At 37.2% G+C, this 19268-nt stretch overlaps 1 protein-coding gene across 1 annotated transcript in view; it reads left to right on the top strand.

Moving 5' to 3' along the window:
* The window catches only part of LOC132131078 (26S proteasome non-ATPase regulatory subunit 1-like), a 37621-nt gene extending 20224 nt beyond the window's left edge, over positions 1 to 17397 (top strand). The window contains exons 17-25 of the mRNA XM_059543003.1: positions 3903 to 4017; positions 8704 to 8820; positions 9749 to 9851; positions 13527 to 13696; positions 14466 to 14558; positions 14687 to 14779; positions 14864 to 15046; positions 15385 to 15548; positions 17223 to 17397. Of these exons, the coding sequence (XP_059398986.1) occupies positions 3903 to 4017; positions 8704 to 8820; positions 9749 to 9851; positions 13527 to 13696; positions 14466 to 14558; positions 14687 to 14779; positions 14864 to 15046; positions 15385 to 15531 (1021 nt within the window). The 3' untranslated portion in view covers positions 15532 to 15548; positions 17223 to 17397. The remainder of the gene's footprint in view (positions 1 to 3902; positions 4018 to 8703; positions 8821 to 9748; positions 9852 to 13526; positions 13697 to 14465; positions 14559 to 14686; positions 14780 to 14863; positions 15047 to 15384; positions 15549 to 17222) is intronic.
* Positions 17398 to 19268: the final 1871 nt, after the last annotated feature.

Raw genomic sequence — 19268 nt, 5'->3', positions numbered from 1 at the left:
TTATGTACTTTTGTGGTTTGATTAATATTTTAAAATTTCCTTTTATATTTGACATTTTTATTTGAATTTGAGCAATATATATTTTTTTTTTTGGTGTTGTCATTTTTACTAGTTTCATCTTTAAATGTCTATATAGTTTTTTTTTTTTTTTTTGTCAGTTTTAGTTTGACTATATTAATCTAAAAAAATGTCTTGGCAAATAGCATAAATTATATATATATATTTTTTTTTTTACATTTTATTTCAAGCAATATTATTTTTTCTTTTACACTTGAAATCTCATTCCACCTACTTCAAGTTAAACAATTGAAGGCAACAACTGAACTTAAGTAATTTTAGCTTTTTTTCAATCCATTAAAATTAGATTAATCTGACTTTATATTATTTTGAAGTTCATGCATTTGCTTTTATGCTCTAGGCCAAAAAAATTTTTTTTCGCTCTCTCTCTCTGCTAACAAAACCTGAAGTCTATGTTTTGATAAGCTATTAAAGTAATGCTGTCTCTTTCTCCCCACTGAAGCCAGGGCTGTAGTAGGGGACTCTCTTTTGTTTGTTCATTTTACTGGTGCGTTGGAAAGCGCCTGGCAAAGGAAAACTCTTGAACCATGAACGCCTGCGACTCCTGGAGTGTGTCAGGCTTCGTCTTTTGTTTATGAAAGTTAACAAGAAAAAACTTAAATCAGACAAAACTGAATTTAGGAGGGATATTTTAGCTAAAGATTTAAGAGGCTGTAAAGGTTGATTGTGTTTGCAAAGACAAAGCAGTTCTTATGAAAGAATATATATATATCTTTTTGGGGATATCTTGAACACTGAACGATTGCAAGTTGTACATTGAAGTTTCTTTTTTTTGTGCTTTCGTTAGTACGTTTAGCACCTTTTCATTAGTATTTAAATAATGGATTTCTGTTTAATGAATTTATAAATGTACTATGCATAAGTATTTGTAGTGTGGAACAAAAATAGTTGTACTTTTTTTTTTGTAAATGGCAACATTTTATTTATTTTTATCAACTAGGCAAGTGATTCTGAATGGATACCAAAAAAGCATGTTGATATCATGTGACAAGAACTAACCAATCAGCTTCATCCTTTCCCATAACAACGTTGAAAGCTCAGCTAAGATGAAGGAACTGCTGATCATAGCTGTATATGGATTGCCATTTTGAAATAAATTTAGTAGCAGAGCTACTGCAAGCTAGTTTTAGTGCTGCAAATCCATTTATCCTTTGCTGAAATTTCCGCATCTTCATGGAGAGAGCAGGTCATGGTTGCTTAGCAACGACAGACGCCATCACATCTGCTGCAGAGACCTGAACCAGGAAGTTGGTCGCTAGATCACACAGTAACCAGTTAAACCGTAACACCGGAGAGCGCCAGGATGTTTTCCTCTGAGGTGCTCGTGCATCGCAGTTGTGCTGCCGTGGTACATCATATCGGTTTTAAAAAGGGTACGAAGGGCCATTTTATTTGGCCTCTGTTTAAAGTATTCCCATACTTTTGATAACAGTGGTCTCTGTTTTTGTGATTGAATGCAACTTTCTCCATTCCCAGTATGCCATTAAGCAAGATGTAAACAGTGTGACGCGTCGGCGCATTTCACGCACCTCAACGTATTTTTGTAGTCGACGTAATCGATGACGTCGACGCGTCGTTGCAGCACTAAAACCCATGAAGCTCCAGTCTGAATCTGAGATGAGCCACATTCTTACACCATTTCAATTAAATAAGTTTGAATAATAAGAAGCTGTAGAGTTGTTACCATTCAAATGAAATCAGTATCAGCAAACTCTTTTTTTTTTTTATGTTTAATGAAACTGAAAGGTGCCATATGCATTTACACCACACATTTCAAATGCATAAATACTTTAAGATTTATGTTTTACTTGTTTTTTTTTTAAACATACAGATACAAGACATTTTGGGTTTAAAAATGCAATGATACTTTTAATCGTGAAACCAAACCACCAGTAGGAGGTGGCAAATCACCATTTTAATGAGTCATTCATACAACCTAATTGTTCAAATGACTGATTCATTCAGAAATGAGGCACGTCTTTATGAACCGGCCACTGAATCATTGACTCACTCAATTCGTTCAAAACCATTGATTCATTCAGTAACAAAATTCTACTGTGTTTGTTGGAGACACATAACAGTTCTCCAGTGGCTGTGATTGGCTCTGTAACTTTTGGCGCTCTAGCGGTTAATAAACAGAACAGTGTGCGTCTTGCAGAAGAACATTGTAGCAGGAGCTACTTCTCTGTGTTTATGTCTATGATTATGGGCTACTCCACAGCGGTATCTATACGAACCAGTCTAAATAATCCGAATATAAACACTTATTATAGGTGTACCATAGTGATTCAGGACAAGCCAAAAGCACGCTTTGGAAAATGGATTCATGGTGTACTTTGTATTTTGTAAATGTAAATTTTGTACTTTTTGAACACGGCTTTCACTCTCAATTATCTGGCACCACATCAATACATCATCAGTCTCCGTTTACACTGAATGCTATAAAATCTGAATCATCAGAATTCTGGTCCCTGGCTGGTGGATCCGTGCATCTCTACTCTAAACCCATATGACCAGTCAGGATTAGATTGAATAAATGGCTATGGATGAGCATAAGACCCTGGCCAAGGTTTGTATTTGTACAGAAGATTCCCAACTTCAGTGTTGAAACTGTGTTTCCCAGCTTGCCAAGTTCGGCAGAACCCTTGATACCCAGCAAAGCACATTAATTCCAGCCTGATGAAAGATTAAGTCAAATCTTATTTTATTGCTAGTTGGCATTTGTATGCTAGTGCTAAATTGTGGATTAGCTTCCCACGGAAAGGATTTGGTCTGTGGGAAGGGTTCGAGCGGTTGTCTCAACCGGACATGCTGTCTGTTATCACTGACACCATTATTTTAAAGGTCTTTTTGTTGTTGTTGATGCTTTGGACTTAAACTGAAGTTTAATTCACTTTAAATCAACCTGATATTTTACAAACTACACAAACCTCTGAGCATGTTGATATCGGTCAATCAATATCCATGTTGATCTGATAAGTCTGGTTTAAAGATGAGATATTCTTAGATTTCATTACCCCGTTTCCATAGAAAATAAAGATACTCATCTTTTGGTGTGCAGTTTGATAATGTTTTGATGCCTGATTTCACTTGAAGCATTTAAGAATCTAGATCAGAGCTTAAGCATAAAACTTTATACAAGTATATAGCAGTATAGAACCATAATATCACCCAGTGTTTCCATTTATCAGCCACAACAGCATAAAAGAACACTTTACATTCAATTATTATTTTTTTAATGTAAATTGCAAATTGTTTGAGAGTGAAGTCAATGAGAAGTGCTAATTATCTAATACAAGTTTGCTCTTTTTCAACGACTTTGTGTTCTGTGACATCTGAGATGTCGGCAAAACAAAGAGGATTTAATGAGGAAAATGAGGCTGTTCTATGATTATTTTGCTCCTGCATGGCCATTTAGTCCTTCGGGCTGTTTAAGATTATCATCACCGCAGAATCATATTGGAAGCCAAACAACCACATTTTGAACATTAAAAACATTCTATTATGATTTTGAAGTACAACATATTGGACCACAAGGCCTGATATTCCCATTCTGATTATTTTATGGTCTTGTTTGAAGTAAATGTGCATACTTCAAATATACTTGACGAATAAAAAAAAAATTTTATCAAGATCAAATCTTTTGTATTTCCGAACACTGGTTTGGCTGCGCACCAGTTTAATAGTTCCTTTGCATAAACTCTGAACAAAGAACTAAAGCCTTGCATTCCTTCAGCCAATCCAAAGTATTAGTGTCAGAGAAAATAAACCGTCTGGAGAAATGGATGGTCTCCGCTTCAAGTGTTTTGTATTTGTGTCTACAGGACTCCAGAACAATGTCCCAGTGTGGTTTCTCTGCTGTCTGAGAGCTACAATCCCCATGTGCGCTGCGGCGCTGCCATGGCTCTGGGCATCTGCTGTGCTGGCACCGGGAGCAAGGTGATCAACACTTTATCTGTACTCGCACTCTTAGACCGTTTCATACGTCACTTGCCCACTGCGGCACTGCCCGTCACCGTCCTTTAGATTTTTTTTATAGTAATAAAAATAATTTAGTTCAGTTAGGGAATGGACACTATAATTAAAAACTGAACGTGGCCGAACGACAGTGGCATCAGATCAGCAGCAGGAGTCAGAGTTCATTTATCAGAGAGAGGTGAGACCGACAAGACCATGGCGGAAGATTTAGTATAGAAACAAAACGCAAAAGTGTTTTGTTGTCCATTCAAGCAATTGATGCCGAATTGGCATTAATTCAAAAGTAAAGTGCGTTCGGCATTTCTAATCTATTTAAAAGAAAAAGAAAGTGAAGAAAAGAGGAAAACCCCAACAAACATGCCCCAGGGTGAAACTGGTATTACAGGTGTTGTCACGATAATTAACCACTGGGAAAAAAACCTCACTGTCACACTCTATTATGAACAGTAGATGCCATGAACTTTCAAACAGCTTTCATAGGCTAATGTTCATTTAAAATATATAGTTTGTGTATAGATATTTCAGTAACACTTTAAAGTAAGGTTCCATTTGTATAATGAATTAACTATTAACCATGCATTTGTTAAAGTATTTATTAATATAAAAATATACAGTTGTTCATTTTTAGTCCATATTAGCTCTGGTCCATTAAATTAAATAACATCAGTCTCTGTAAAATGCACTTGAATAAATGCCAAAAACAATAAATAAAATGGATGTAAACAAAATTGCATTTCAAAAATATTAAACATTAGTCTCAGGAGACATAAATAGTGCCTCTTAGGACCTTTGTAAACAAACAAAGCCTCAACAGGCCATATGCAAAAAAAGTTTGAAAAAAATTTCTCCAGCATAAAGCTTTGTTCAAATAAAGCAAAAGTGAATTGCCGTCTATGTCCACCTGGCAGTTTTTTATGGCAGTAGTTTTTTTTTTTTTTTTTCGCTGCAAGGTCATTATATATATATATATATATATATATATATATATATATATATATATATATATATATATATATATATATACACACACAGTGCAGACCAAAATTTTGGACACACCTTCTCATTCAAAGAGTTTTCTTTATTTTCATGACTATGAAAATTGTAGAGTCACACTGAAGGCATCAAAACTATGAATTAACACATGTGGAATTATATATGGAATTATATACATAACAAAAAAGTGTGAAACAACTGAAAATATGTCATATTGTAGGTTCTCTATTGTAGCCACCTTTTGCACACTCTTGGCATTCTCTTGATGAGCTTCAAGAGGTAGTCACCTGAAATGGTTTTCACTTCACAGGTGTGGCCTGTCAGGTTTAATAAGTGTGATTTCTTGCCTTATAAATGGGGTTGGGACCATCAGTTGTGTTGTGCAGAAGTCAGGTGGATACACAGCTGATAGACCTACTGAATAGACTTTTAATAAACCTACAATATGACATATTGTCAGTTGTTTCAAACTTTTTTTGTTATGTATATAATTCCACATGTTTATTCATAGTTTTGATGCCTTCAGTGTGACTCTCATAGTCATGAAAATAAAGAAAACTCTTTGAATGAGAAGGTGTGTCCAAACTTTTGGTCTGTACTGTATATTTATTTATATATAATAGCGTATATTTGTTAACTCACTGGACGTGTTGACTCGCAGCCACACGCCTACAGACATATTTAGCTGAGCAAGCCAAATGAAGCGAACGAAAAGTAGGCTACTATGTGGGAACATTTCGACAGAAAGGGCAACGAAATTACTTGCAAAATATGCTACGCTGTATTAAAATAAAGCAGTAGTGCAAGTACAGTGCTGTATCACTTGCGACGCAAACATCCACAAGCAAATGAAAGGTGCTTCCCAAAGCTGGTCACACTAGCGAGTAGGGTTGTGCCGATAGACGATAGTATCGTGTATCGACGATCGTCAGAGATATCGACATAAGCAGAATTCTCTGTCGATAATCAAGATGATATTAGGCTCATTTTCCTATTAATGTATTAGATTATAGTAATAATAACTATTTTTATTTTTATTAGGCTGCTTATTATAATTCTGCTTTTAAACTGCCCAACTATTTCACTTAATTTCACTGCCCGCATTTCACACACACACCTCGCACGCGCAGGAGGATTAGAGCATGTAGTCGGTGAAGTTGTAACGCTTTGACTCGGATAATTCGTTAAATCCATGAAATGAAAGAGATAGAAAACGTCGAGTTGGTGTCCCACACATTTAATGGCTGCTACACGACAACACGCTCTTCTCATACATGAGAGATTAACTCTTTCTTGGCGTTACAAATAAAGTAAAGACAAAATAATTAACAAGGCGGCAGAGCGAATTTATAATCCATAGTGGTTCTCACGTAGTCCTTTTCTTAAAGACTGATCACTTAACTTATAACGCACTATGTGGTGATGACGTAGAAGGACTACGTGAGAACCACGATGGATAATAAGTTCAATCTGCCGCCTTGTTATTATTTTCATGGACACCACACTATAATGTGATGCATGCAAAATACAGAGTTTTGGCCGTTACAAAGTCTCCATCCACAAACAGACGTACATCGTCTGCAGATATAAGGTATTTCATTGCACTTTAACAAGTAATTTAAACGGCCTATATACTGTATGTGCAATATATTAAACGAGCCCTCACTAACTGAGTTTAATGCCACAGTTATGTTAGAATGCATCGCATTCTTGTTTCTGTGACGGTGCGTCGAGCTCGACATGAGGCGCGCGGTCCGGAGCGCTGTATGACTGATGCATCAGTTCAACTCAACTTTACTCCAAATGAACTTACCTGTTTTAAATACTTTATATTTAAATGTTCGTTTATGCCCAATATTAGTGTTTAACTGTTGGACTTTAAATGAAATCTGCTATTGAATTTCACCGTTGACTGATTTTGCAGAATATTTAGACTGATAACTTCCCTGCGCAGATATGGACGCGCGATATGATAGTTGCGTCCGAGAATGTATGAACTAGCTGTTTTAAATACAGTATTTTTAAATTTAATGTTAGTTAAATCAGTCAGTATGTTTGAAAGTAATTTTTTTTGATTATTGGTGACTCCATAGGCTCTCTCTCTCTCGCACCTGCGCGGTTTAAAACACCAAATAGTTCTGCTATGACAAGAACAAAGAGTCTCTCTCTTGTTCCACCCATGCTCGATAATATTGTGTATCGTCGATCTCACGGCTGACGATATGACGATTTGAAAAATGACCATATCGCCCAACACTACTAGCGAGACATTATCTCTTTATTCCCGGGACATCTGTGCCATCTGAGAGGGTGTTTTCTGCTGCGGGCTGTCCACAGGCTGCACTCCAGACTAACCCTAATGTTTAACTAATGTTTAACTAATAAACTAATGTTTAATTTTCTAAATAAAAATTAAAAAAATAAATTATCGTGCCCGGAAAAAATTAAGGTCTTTTTTTTTTTTTTTCGTGCGATTAATTGATTTATTGATGACAGGTCTATTAATAGATACAATTTTTTTATTTTAACAATGTTTTATACAATTTTGGAACCAACATTAACTAAGATTAGTGAATGCTTTAGAATACTTTTTCTTTGTTTACGTTAACTAATGTGGTTCATTATTGTTAACCAAAGTTATCTTTTTGTAAAGTGTTAGCAGTATTTTTTATGTAATTCATTTTTGTTAATAAATAATAATAGTTGTAATGTAATTTTATCCAACTTAAAATGTTAGAAATGAACATTAACTTTTATAAATGCGATTACATTTTATGTCATTTGTGCATAAATCAGACATACCATATAAAGACGGACATTAACTTACTTTTTCCTAGCCATTTACCGATCAACTCCCTTGTTGGGTAAACTGGAAAAATTGAGTATAAAGATTGGTCTTGACTATTTAACTTATAATAACTCTAATCCAAATCCCTCTCAGGTGCCCAAATACAGTTCTTGGGTGGTTTTGTGGCGATGCTGGGAAATGGGACTGGCCTAGGAGCCAAGATCTCCCACATATTCAATTCTGTCAGGCATTTTAAATGGGTCACAAATTCAGTTTTGGGTCTGCAATTTACACACCTGGTTGTTTTTACTGTGATATAATTTCAGCTTTTGTTGTGCCGACGCAAAGTGCCTAGAGGAGTTGCTTCAATGCCTTTTCCGCTCCATCTGTCAAACAAACTGGCTTTGTTCTTAATTAATCCTTCCAAACAACTGCTGAGACAATCGCAGAAATATGTATAATGATGGGATACTGAATGTTGCGTAATGTTACCTTAGCTTTTAGTGATCTGTGTGCCAAATCTGCTATTTTGGGCTCTGTTTTCAGCTCTGTTTTAAAGCAAAATGGTTTGCCTTTTGGTCTGAAGATCAAATGTGACACTAAATAACCATCTTAAACGAACCAAATTTAGACTTTCTGGGGGGAAAAGGGTCTTTCTTTCTCTATGGCTTGTGAATTATAAGTAGATAAATTAACTTTGCTACTTCCTTTCAGGTCTATCATATTATTAAACCTCAAAGCCAAAGATGATTTAGATACTTGGGATTCTGATGAATTTGTGGTTTTTCAGCATGCTGAGTCAGGATATGCTTCTGTTTTTCCATAATCATAGTTCATATGCTCGCATTGATGATTTCCTTCAACAGGAAGCAATCAATCTCCTGGAGCCCATGACCAATGACCCGGTGAATTACGTCAGACAGGGCGCTCTGATCGCCTCGGCTCTGATCATGATCCAGCAGACGGAGGTCACCTGTCCAAAGGTAAGGGGAGTGCGTGGCTTTGGGTGGTTGGGGTTAATTATTTGGCCACTGGGAATTGTATCCATAATCTTTATGGATGACCACTGATAATGCCTTAAAATACTGAATTTTTCAGTCCTTTCCTGACTGCAGTGTGGCACAGAGTTACAAAATTACAGCTAATGTGTAATATACATTCATTTGGATCACATGTTGCACCAATGAGGCTCCACATAAACGGATGTACATTAGCTTGAGGATGTTTTTGTGGGCTTGAGAGACTATACAGACTGAAAATGAACAATAGTCTGTCATTTTAGTGTTTATTATTGATTCTAGTCATACATATTCACCTCTTATAATATCAGACTTCCTCTAATCATTTCTACAATGTGGTTGTGTAGTCACGGTAGATTTGCTTGTTTCTTGGGGTGATTTTGCTTCAGTTTTACCACATGATTATTACTGGGCTGCAAATTTTATGGCCACATGAAAGTAAAATTGATTTGAAATTCCTGTTTTATGGTGTAATAAAAGGCTGGAGTTGTAATAATGGCAAGCATTTGTTAAATATCCCTACCGGGCAGACTTTAATTCATGCTAGCCACATGTTTTATGAGCCTGGCCTTAGAATCTGGGGAGAGAAAGCAGATTATAAATGTCATAAATGCCTTAGAACAGACTTAATTTTACTGCATGTTTGCCTCTAAACCAGAATCTAAATGTTGAGTCAAATACCTGAGATTCCATCTTTTAAATTGGGCGATATTAACAGTTGTTGTGAATACAGCATAAGACCAGAAACATTTATTAAGAGAATTAAATAAAATCAGTTTTGATTTCACATCAGTGCTGGTATGTTGTTTCCTGCACTCGTTTATCGTTTAATTAAAAACCACAGTATTGGTCTATCAGAGATCAGCTGTACACCGGCTCTTTCTTTCCATAGGTGAACCAGTTCCGACAGCTCTACTCAAAGGTGATCAACGACAAGCACGATGATGTGATGGCCAAATTTGGGGCCATCCTGGCTCAGGGCATCCTGGATGCAGGTCAGTATCAGATGTGACTATTTAAGGTGTATGGACTAGACTTCCATGTGCTTCCCCGGGGTTTTTTTTTTTTTGGCATTTTGCACATTTCTTACCTTTTTCTATGAAAAAGAAAGGGGGGAAAAAAATCTTATTACAAAATGTAGAATTTTTTTAATTTATCACACAAAAAGTAAGACAAAATAACGTCACGATACAAAAAAAAAACCTTAAAGGCTTCATTTATTTTTTTAAAGTAATTCAATATTTTAAAATCCGAAATAATTTTATGCATTTAATTTCTTTGACTTGTTGGGGTCAGTTTAACTGCTTGAGTTCTCTTAAGTCATCTCTTAAATATATGTGGAAATATATAGTTATTGTCAATTTCACATTTTTACTCTCTGGGTTAACGTGCTTTGTAGAGTCTTATCTCAGATAACTGGTTGGTTGGGTACTCTGTGCTGAATGTGAGGTCGAAAACAACTCTTTTCTATGCATGTCAGAGCAGGTAAGTCCATTTGTGATAAAATGATGATAGGATCTTGACAAGAATGTGGCATGCAAAACAAGATGTCTTCACCATGTCTTCATGCCACTACAAGCAAATATCATTCACTCTGTCCCAGGGGTGCTTGCCTATTAATATTAAGAGAATGCATCGACCTTCAAGACGCTCATGCCCCCAGCTTCCAAAAGTATCAGCATGTATACCAACCCAATATAGGTTATCGCAGAGTCTGTAGAATATTTCACACAGTGTGTTGTTTTTGCCCAAGGTAATTGAATTTTGGACATGCTGGGAAGGTGTTGCATCCTAATTATTTCTATTACACTTGGACACAGTTCTTAATATGGGGGATTTCAAGGTTTCTGTCAGGGGTATATGCCTGAACTCTTCATTTAAATACATGAGCTATACTGCCACATGCAGACTGAACTTTGCTGCAACTTATTTAATAACTGTCTTACATGGGCTCCGAAACCTTAACCTAGTGAGCTGCCTACCTGTCTACAGCATACAATGCAACTCAACCCATATGGACTACATAGGCAGCAACTCCATGTGCTACACAAATTGTGCACATCAGGGAAAGCACACAGGAGAATTAACTGTCATCTGATTTCAGTAGACCTTTTGATGTTAGCATGTTGCTAAGCTAATACTGCAGTACTTCAGTAAGCATAAAAAATACACTGCGTACTAGAGGTTGACAATGTGTTAAGGCCCCAAAATACTCAAAACAAAGTTATTTTTCATTCTTTGTTTAGGAGTTTGAAATACGTGAGCAGCGGTAAACTGTTATTGAACATGCCGCCGCTGCTCACATATGTAAATATGTGTTGCCAAAAATGGAGAGAACCTCAAACTTTGTTTTGGCAGGATTTTGTTCGAAATGATGTCACATCAGTTAATTCTTAGTTTTCTCTTGAAGTACTGGGTTAGGATTAACTGCCTTTTAAGATAACATCACAATAATCCAAAATGCGTAAAAATACACATTGCTCAAATTTTGGAGTTTGACGCTAGCATTTTGCTAAGCTTATGTCGTAATACTCCTGAAGCTTATGTCGTAATACTCCTGTAAGCAATAAAATGGCACATACAAATATTGGAGATTGATGTTAGCATGTAGCTAAGCTAATGACAGTACTCTGATAAACAAAAATGGACAACACCAACAGCATTTGAAGGATTTTAGATTGTTTCTTTACATTTTAGCCTAACAAAGGTATATTTTAAGTATGCTGCTTACTTTATGGAAGAGTCAAGGGCATGTCTATGATGCCGTAAAATGCTGCCTATGTAGGCACCTCACTAGGTTTTAAAAGTAAATGCACTATTAATACCTATTTGTAAGTCTTTTTTTTTTTTAAGACCTGGTTTGGTAGAGAGTTTGAATTGGCTTATTGGTTGCCATAAAATGAAGTAACATGTAGTCACTGCAGTCAAAATAAACAAAACAGGTTATCATTTTCCTATGCGATTACTGTAGATGCCAACAGGAAACTTGCAGTCTGATAATTTAACGGGCTGGCAAAAGTATGCTATTGTGTGTAATGCCTTTCATTCTGAGTCAAATCAATCCTCTAAACTGATGATACCATGCCTCCCCATTCATCTTCTTTGTGCATTGTAATGGACATGTCCACTCCTCTTTCCGGCCTGGCCCTCATCCATCTCTCCTGTTATTGTCTACGCATCAGGCAGTTTGAGGGTGGAGGAGTCTTTGGCCTTGACCTACACTTCATCTCATATTAATATCCCAATCTTGTATAAGCTCCCATCGGCCATGCACCTCGACAGGAAAGGACATTTTGAAAGCTGCATTTGTTAATCAAGATATCACCAGTGCACACCTACGGCATACATCATGTAAAATATACCTTGTAATATTACAGAATCGGAGCAAGAATACGAGAGTTGTCCTATTTAAAAAGACCTTTATGTATTAGAATAAAGTCCGGTCCACAATGTCATTTATTCAGGTGTAGATCTGCCCACTTAAGGTGTGGTCTCATTTACTGCTTGTGAGCAAATTTTACCTGCACAATCTGGAGTTTCGGTGAAGGTTTTCTCCATGCGTGTTTCACTTATGTTTAAGTTGGGCATGCAGATTTGCTGTGCTAACCAACAGAAAGCTGCTTGGATTAAAAGTGAGTTGTGAGTGGTGCATCATGGATTGCTAAATTTAGGGGTGTGTGATATGACCAAAATCTTATATCACGATATGAGTAATTTTATTTCACGGTAACAATATGTATCATAATATAGTTATATTGCATTAAATAAGGTCTTTATGGTATAAATATTTGTGATACCATTGCAATGTGATAATTCTTCTCACCATTGTCAATATCACAAGAACTAATATTAATCTAAAAAATATATAAATAAAAACTCAAGCTCACTGAAGACAAGTAAACGGGCAACGATTAAACAAGAATAAGAAACAAGCAATAGGACGATAAAGTAAAATAAATATGAAATAATAAAATAAATAAAAACACTGCACTTTCTTTACTGTGTAAATGAAATATATATTTCGTATTACTTATTAAAGTTCCAAAAGTGATTTAGTCAAGAGTGATAGATTTTCTCTTTTGTTGATTTTGTTGATTGACATGACAGCAGAAATATTCAACTGCTGTCACTTTAAGAGCTGCTCAGCTCCAATATAATGTTAGACGTTTTCTTTCTCAGTTGATTGATTTCACTTAACACCTAAATTGCTGTTTATGAGAATACTTAAAATGGGCATTTTTGACATACAAGTGTGTCCATTTAACCATTCAAGGCCTATAAAGTTCCAAAATAACCCACGCACTCTTCGAGCACCATCTTCACATGTGTGCGCCTCTATAACAGCACTCAGGAACAGTAGGACAGCAAATGCATATAGTGAAATGAGTTCTCTTTCACTGCTGATTGCATTGCATTTAACCACTTGTTTTTAAACCTCAATGTTTAAAAATGCAAACGAATAAACAAGTTTTCATGACCACGTAGCACAACTACATTGTGTGAGCCATGTAATTGCGATAGAGATGATAGTCAAAAATTTCTACCGGTGGTCTATCGCCCATCCCTATTATCAGTTGACAATGGACTTTTTGTCAATACTTTGCTAATGAAGAGACTGGTTGGAGTTCCTGAGGAGCTTGCTAACGCTCCATCTTTCCGATTCTTCTCAGGTGGTCGTAACGTGACGATCTCTCTGCAGTCACGCACAGGCCACACCCACATGCCATCTGTGGTGGGTCTGTTGGTCTTCACCCAGTTCTGGTTCTGGTTTCCACTCTCTCACTTCCTGTCTCTGGCCTTCACCCCCACAGCTATCATCGGCCTCAACAAGGATCTGAAGGTAAAAAGAAACGTCTTCTTACCTATAAAGCAACACAGTTGTGACCTCAACATGGGTAACTTCTCAACAGAGAGAAACAGTTGTTGTTGTTGTAGGTTATTTTTTATCGTATGCATTAGTGTGACAAACGTTCTAATACCCATGTATCCAGCATGGACCCAAACCATTAAAAATGCTTACCATTAATGCATGATGAATTTGCAGCAGTTGGATCATCGGTAAAATAGTAGTTAGGAGGGCCACTGTCCTGCAGTTTAGCTCCATCCCCAGTTGAACACACTTGAACCAGCCAATCAAAATCTTCAGGAAGCCTAGTAACTTCTAGGTAAGATGGGGCTAAACTCTGCAAGATGTTTGTCCATTAGGAGCAGGTTTTGACACCCTTAGGGATAACGCAAATGGTGAGCTGTTTCGAACTGCCAGAACAAACCTTTAAACAAACTTAATTTTAGCCTGATTTTGTTCTAAATGGCGTCATATCAGTTCATTCTTAGATTTCGTTTGAAGTATACTGGGTCCTTTAGTGGCTGTTGGCTCCATAGACCGCATCCTTACGGTCATTGAACCTCCGATGTGACTTATTTGGAAAGCCTGTAGAAGGTGCAGCAACTTTGGGTGTCATACAAATAACACTTTTCAAACAAAGCACATAGACTTATTTGACATCAGCCTACAACAGCAAAATAAGAGGCAGTGGTAAAATTTGAACTCTTTAAATATACAATTTTTTTTTTTTTTTTTTTTGAATGAATAAGTTCTGTCTTCACAGATGCCGAAGGTGCAGTATCGATCCAACTGCAAACCCTCCACCTTTGCCTACCCTCCACCTCTGGAAGTGCCAAAGGAGAAGGAAAAGGAGAAGGTCTGTTTTAACCCTTGTACCATGAACTCTCACCTGGCTTGTCAAATCTCAACTTCATACCAGAAACCAGTGTTCTTGAACTAGTCCCAGATATCATGGTGAATTTTGTCCTGTTGTTCTTTCGGCAGGTTTCCACCGCCGTTCTCTCCATCACGGCTAAAGCAAAGAAGAAGGAGAAAGAAAAGGAGAAGAAAGAGAAGGAAGAGGAAAAGATGGAAGTGGTATGCATCCTTAAGCACTCCCAGAAACCTTTTAACATATCATGTACCACAGAACTTCAGTGATTTCGTCTTTATCTGATGCAGGAAACACAGGCAGAGGCAGAGAAAGAGAAGAAAGATGAGGAGAAGGAGAAAGAAAAAGAAAAAGAAAAGAAAAAAGAGCCCGAGCCAAACTTCCAGATGTTGGAGAACCCAGCCCGTGTCATGGCCGCCCAGCTCAAGGTCCTTACCATGCCCGACAGCTGCAGATACCAGCCCTTCAAACCTGTGAGTCTAACTGCTTTAATTTGGGCTGCTGTGAGTTTTCTTTTGTAGAACTACTCATGCTGCCAATAAGAGGAACTCTTCAGAGAGAAGACATTTGCCCAGTGGCTCTAAATAAACAGCTGCAATAATAGCTGCAGTTAAGTCCTCAGACGTCAGCTGGCATGTCTCCAGCCACTTGTTTTCGCATTTTACGAGACTTCTATAATGTCTACTTTGGCAGGAAATTAATTCTGGACTTTGCGTTAAACAAGAATTTGACAACAATTCTTTGCTTGAAAGTATATAGTTGGGCTGTCAAACCATATAGTGACCCCATTTGTCCACATTGTCGCCCCCAGTTGCACACAGGTGGCATCATCATCTTGAAAGACACCAGTGAGGAAGAGGAGGAGCTTGTGGAGCCAGTGTCCGCTCATGGGCCTAAGATCGAGGAGGAAGAACAGGAGCCCGAGGCCCCAGAACCCTTTGAGTACATAGATGAGTGAGATGTGACACCTTACAGGTACTTCCTCTACAATAATAAGGCCTTTTTTAAATGCACTAGATTATTTTAGTTTAGATTCTTTGTCTGTGTTAATATTGTAAACTAAGAAATACATTTAAATTCTAAATTATTATAATTTAAAGAAATTCTAATACAGTTTATGCAAAAGTTTGGGCACCCCTGGAAATGATCATAATTTCCATTTAGAATTTGCTAGGCATTTGAAGCAGCAACTTCATTTGAATAAAGTTTATACCTCATGGGCAAAGTAACATTTGAATTCATTTAATGAATAAAAATGAACATTTATTGAATCAATAGAAATGATGCAATGGGAATCATAACAAAAACAGAAAGGTGCAAAAATTTGGGCACCCCAATCGGTATATGGTAGCGGAATATTTTGCTGAAATAACAGCCAGTGGATACTTCTTATAGCCATTGATAAGTCCTTGAATCCTGACTGCAGGTATTTTGACTATTCTTCCTTGCAAAATGTCTGCCAGTTTAATGGCTGTCAAGCATGGACAAACTGCTTCAAATCAATGTATAGATTTTGAATGATGGTCAAGTCTAGGGCCTGGGATGGCCATTCAAGAACATTGTATCCGTGTCTGTGCATGAATTCTTTGTAAGAGTTGGAACAGTGCTTTGGGTCATTGTCCAGCTGAAATAAACAATCCTGTAACTACAACCTCTTGAATGATTCTTGAACATTGTTCTTAAGAATCTGGGTGGAATGCATGCAACCCTCAACTCTGATAAGTTTCCAGTATCTGTGCTTGCCACAGAGCCTCACAGCATGATGGACCTTCCACCAAATTTAACAGTAGAGAGCAGGTTCTTCTTTTCCACCATGCAAAGCGCTTCTGGTTGTGACCAGGTAACTCATAGCTTTACCCCACAACACATTATTTCAAAAATAGTTCTGGCTTGTCCAGATGAGCCTTTGCATACGTCATAAAGCAGAAAGGGATTTTTCACATCACCCTTCCATTTAGCTGTACCTTGTGCGCTGGACTGTGGAACTATGTGCAATGACATTGTCAATAGCCAGATGTTCTTGGAGCTCTTTGGTGGTGCTCTGTGGTTTGTCTGTGACAATTCTAACCATTCCTTTCAGATATATTTTTTTTTCAGCCTGTCACGTCTTTCTGTGACAATGACTGTTCTTGTGGCCTTCTCATATTTATGAATTATCCTAGTTTTTAGGTCATTAGGGAGTTCTTTTGAGGTTCATATGTTGATACTTTCCAGTAGAGAATCAAGGAGAAGCACAACTAGGAATTAGCTGCCTTAAACATAATTTTTCCATGAGGGGTCTGCATTGTTCACTGAGCCAAATAAATCAATATTATGTTGTAATTAATGGGCATTACGTGACTACGTGTACTCAACACAATTAAAAGGGTGCCCAAACTTTTGCACAGCCTATTTTTCACATTCGGCTTTATTTCTTACAATCCAGTAATGCTGCACTAAGAATTTCTGTCTGAAAAACATCACATTATGCAGCTTTCTCTAGAAACTGAATGGTATATCACTGCAGTCACTGCTAATTAATATTCAGCCTCAGAGGGTTACCCAAACATTTGCATAAAACTGTAGTGTAGTGATCTTTAACTGCTCTCAGAAATGGATAACTCAGTGAAGCCCATGTGGTCATCTCAACTTTTTTGTTTTGTTTTGCAGGTGATGTTATGAATTCTGCGTGTTCACAGCATGCACCGCTACATGTCTACTCAAAATGTCCACCCCTTTTTCTTTTTTACGTTGTTTCCTCGCACTTGGCCTGTCGTGGCCACTTGAGGGATGTTTTTCATGATGGTTTTCAGTCATTACAATAAAATAAATATGTTAAACATGATATTGGGTGCTTTTATTGTGTATTTTTGATAATTTGATTGTAACTGTTGTGTCACTGTTAAGTATTATGTTGTAATAAATGGGTAATTGACAAGGAATGCTGTAATATTTGAAACAGCATAACTTAAATTTATGCATACAAATTGCGGGATATAAAATGAAATGAAGACACAAAAAAGTTTGCGATTTAAAGTAAATAGTCAATTAACGTCATGAATTTACCTTGGATTTAGACATTTTCCCAAGACTATCCACTCACATTGCATTATCAGTGTAGGTAATATCGTATCAAATCTCAATTTACACAAACTAGTTACAAAAGAATAACCAACTGCCTGGAGGAAAGAAAGATATAACCGCATCAATCATAGTGACAGTATTTATTATTTTTTTCCCTTTTCCATATACTGTATATCATAAGGCGCTTTCTACAGAAATTACCAAGTAAGTTTTTAATGGTATGTGGTCAGAGGTGTTCCACCAATCTAAACTGACGGAAGCATTTAGTCACACTTTTCTCCCAATGCTCACTATATCCCCTAAAAGGAAAATATTTTTGTTAAGGCAAAGTTTCCCATATGTCTTTCCAATGTGGGTGGGATACTTTGGAATTGGCAAAGTTCTGGAAAGATACTCGCATATCATTTATATTTCCTTGGAATTGTGGTTCATGTCTTAGCATCTGTAGGACTCTAAGATCCTGACCATTCCGTTGTAACTGCACAGAACTTCATTAGTTTATTTTGCAAATAATAATAAAAAAAATGTTCCATCGTTCGTTTAAAGACCTTGCAAAACAGACCACAGACATCATCAGTCGCTCTTAATGGAGCGTGCTCTTGTATATTTCATTTAGCAGGATTGCAGTCCTGGCGAGTCAACTTCAACTGGCCTGATAGTTCAACATCATAGCAGCAGAAAAAAAATGCAGATGAAACCACTATATTACTACACTTTATTATATGTCGACATCTTTCCTTCATTGCCTGTTTTCTGAATATATGACCATACAAGGCGATACGTCTCTACCAAGGAGACAGACTTGTCTTAATATGACCCTAAAGGGTCAAAGCGAAAACTTGGAGAATGGCGGGTCCTACCCAAGTACGATTGTTGGTGAACAAATACCTCCGCTTTTTTCCATTAAGTCACAGTCTGTTGAAGCTGCACTGAGTAACTATTGATGATAGAATGGATGGCAAGAGTTTGGTCAGTCAGCGGATTGGCCAGAGTGCTGTTGGAGAAACGTTTATGACGGGTGTCCAGGCACTGGAGGTGGTCGAGAGACTACTGTTTGTTGTACATGCTGGAGGCAGTGATGGACACACTGGCTGGCCATTTGAACTGGAGACAGGCCATGACTCCTCGAGAGTCAGGGAATTTGTGGATCTTGGCAAGAATTACGGAATATCATAAATGCAATGCTGTAATGGAACACAAGGGTCAGACCAATGCTTCTCCCAGTGGGAATGGATGATATGTGACCAAGTTTCAATGACCTGCAGGATTTCTAGCAGCATCAAATGGAACTGCAATCCGTTTGTTTAAAAGGCCCGACATGGCTGCTCGTAAATCTTTGTTCAACCAGTAACATGAGTTTATCAAACAATGGAAGATGCCAAGTTTGAAACTTTGTAAATTCTATTTGTTTCTAGTGCAGCTTTACCTTAACTTTGAGAGCACTCACAACTCTTTCATTTCAACCACAGTTAACGTCATTTATTTAAGACCATCCTGATAAGGGCTATGGCTTGACAGTAAACTGTTTGCTCCCATGATTGCATATCTACAGTGCCCACAGCCCATGAATTACACCAGAGAAACTGAGTTTATATAAGAGATGAACATAGCTGATAAGCTTCTGTTAGATAA

This window comes from Carassius carassius, chromosome 48 (assembly GCF_963082965.1).
Source record: "Carassius carassius chromosome 48, fCarCar2.1, whole genome shotgun sequence".
NCBI classification, from domain to species: Eukaryota; Metazoa; Chordata; class Actinopteri; order Cypriniformes; family Cyprinidae; genus Carassius; species Carassius carassius.
The sequence above is the reverse complement of the archived record's forward strand: the minus strand, read 5'-3'. Positions and strand labels throughout refer to the sequence as shown.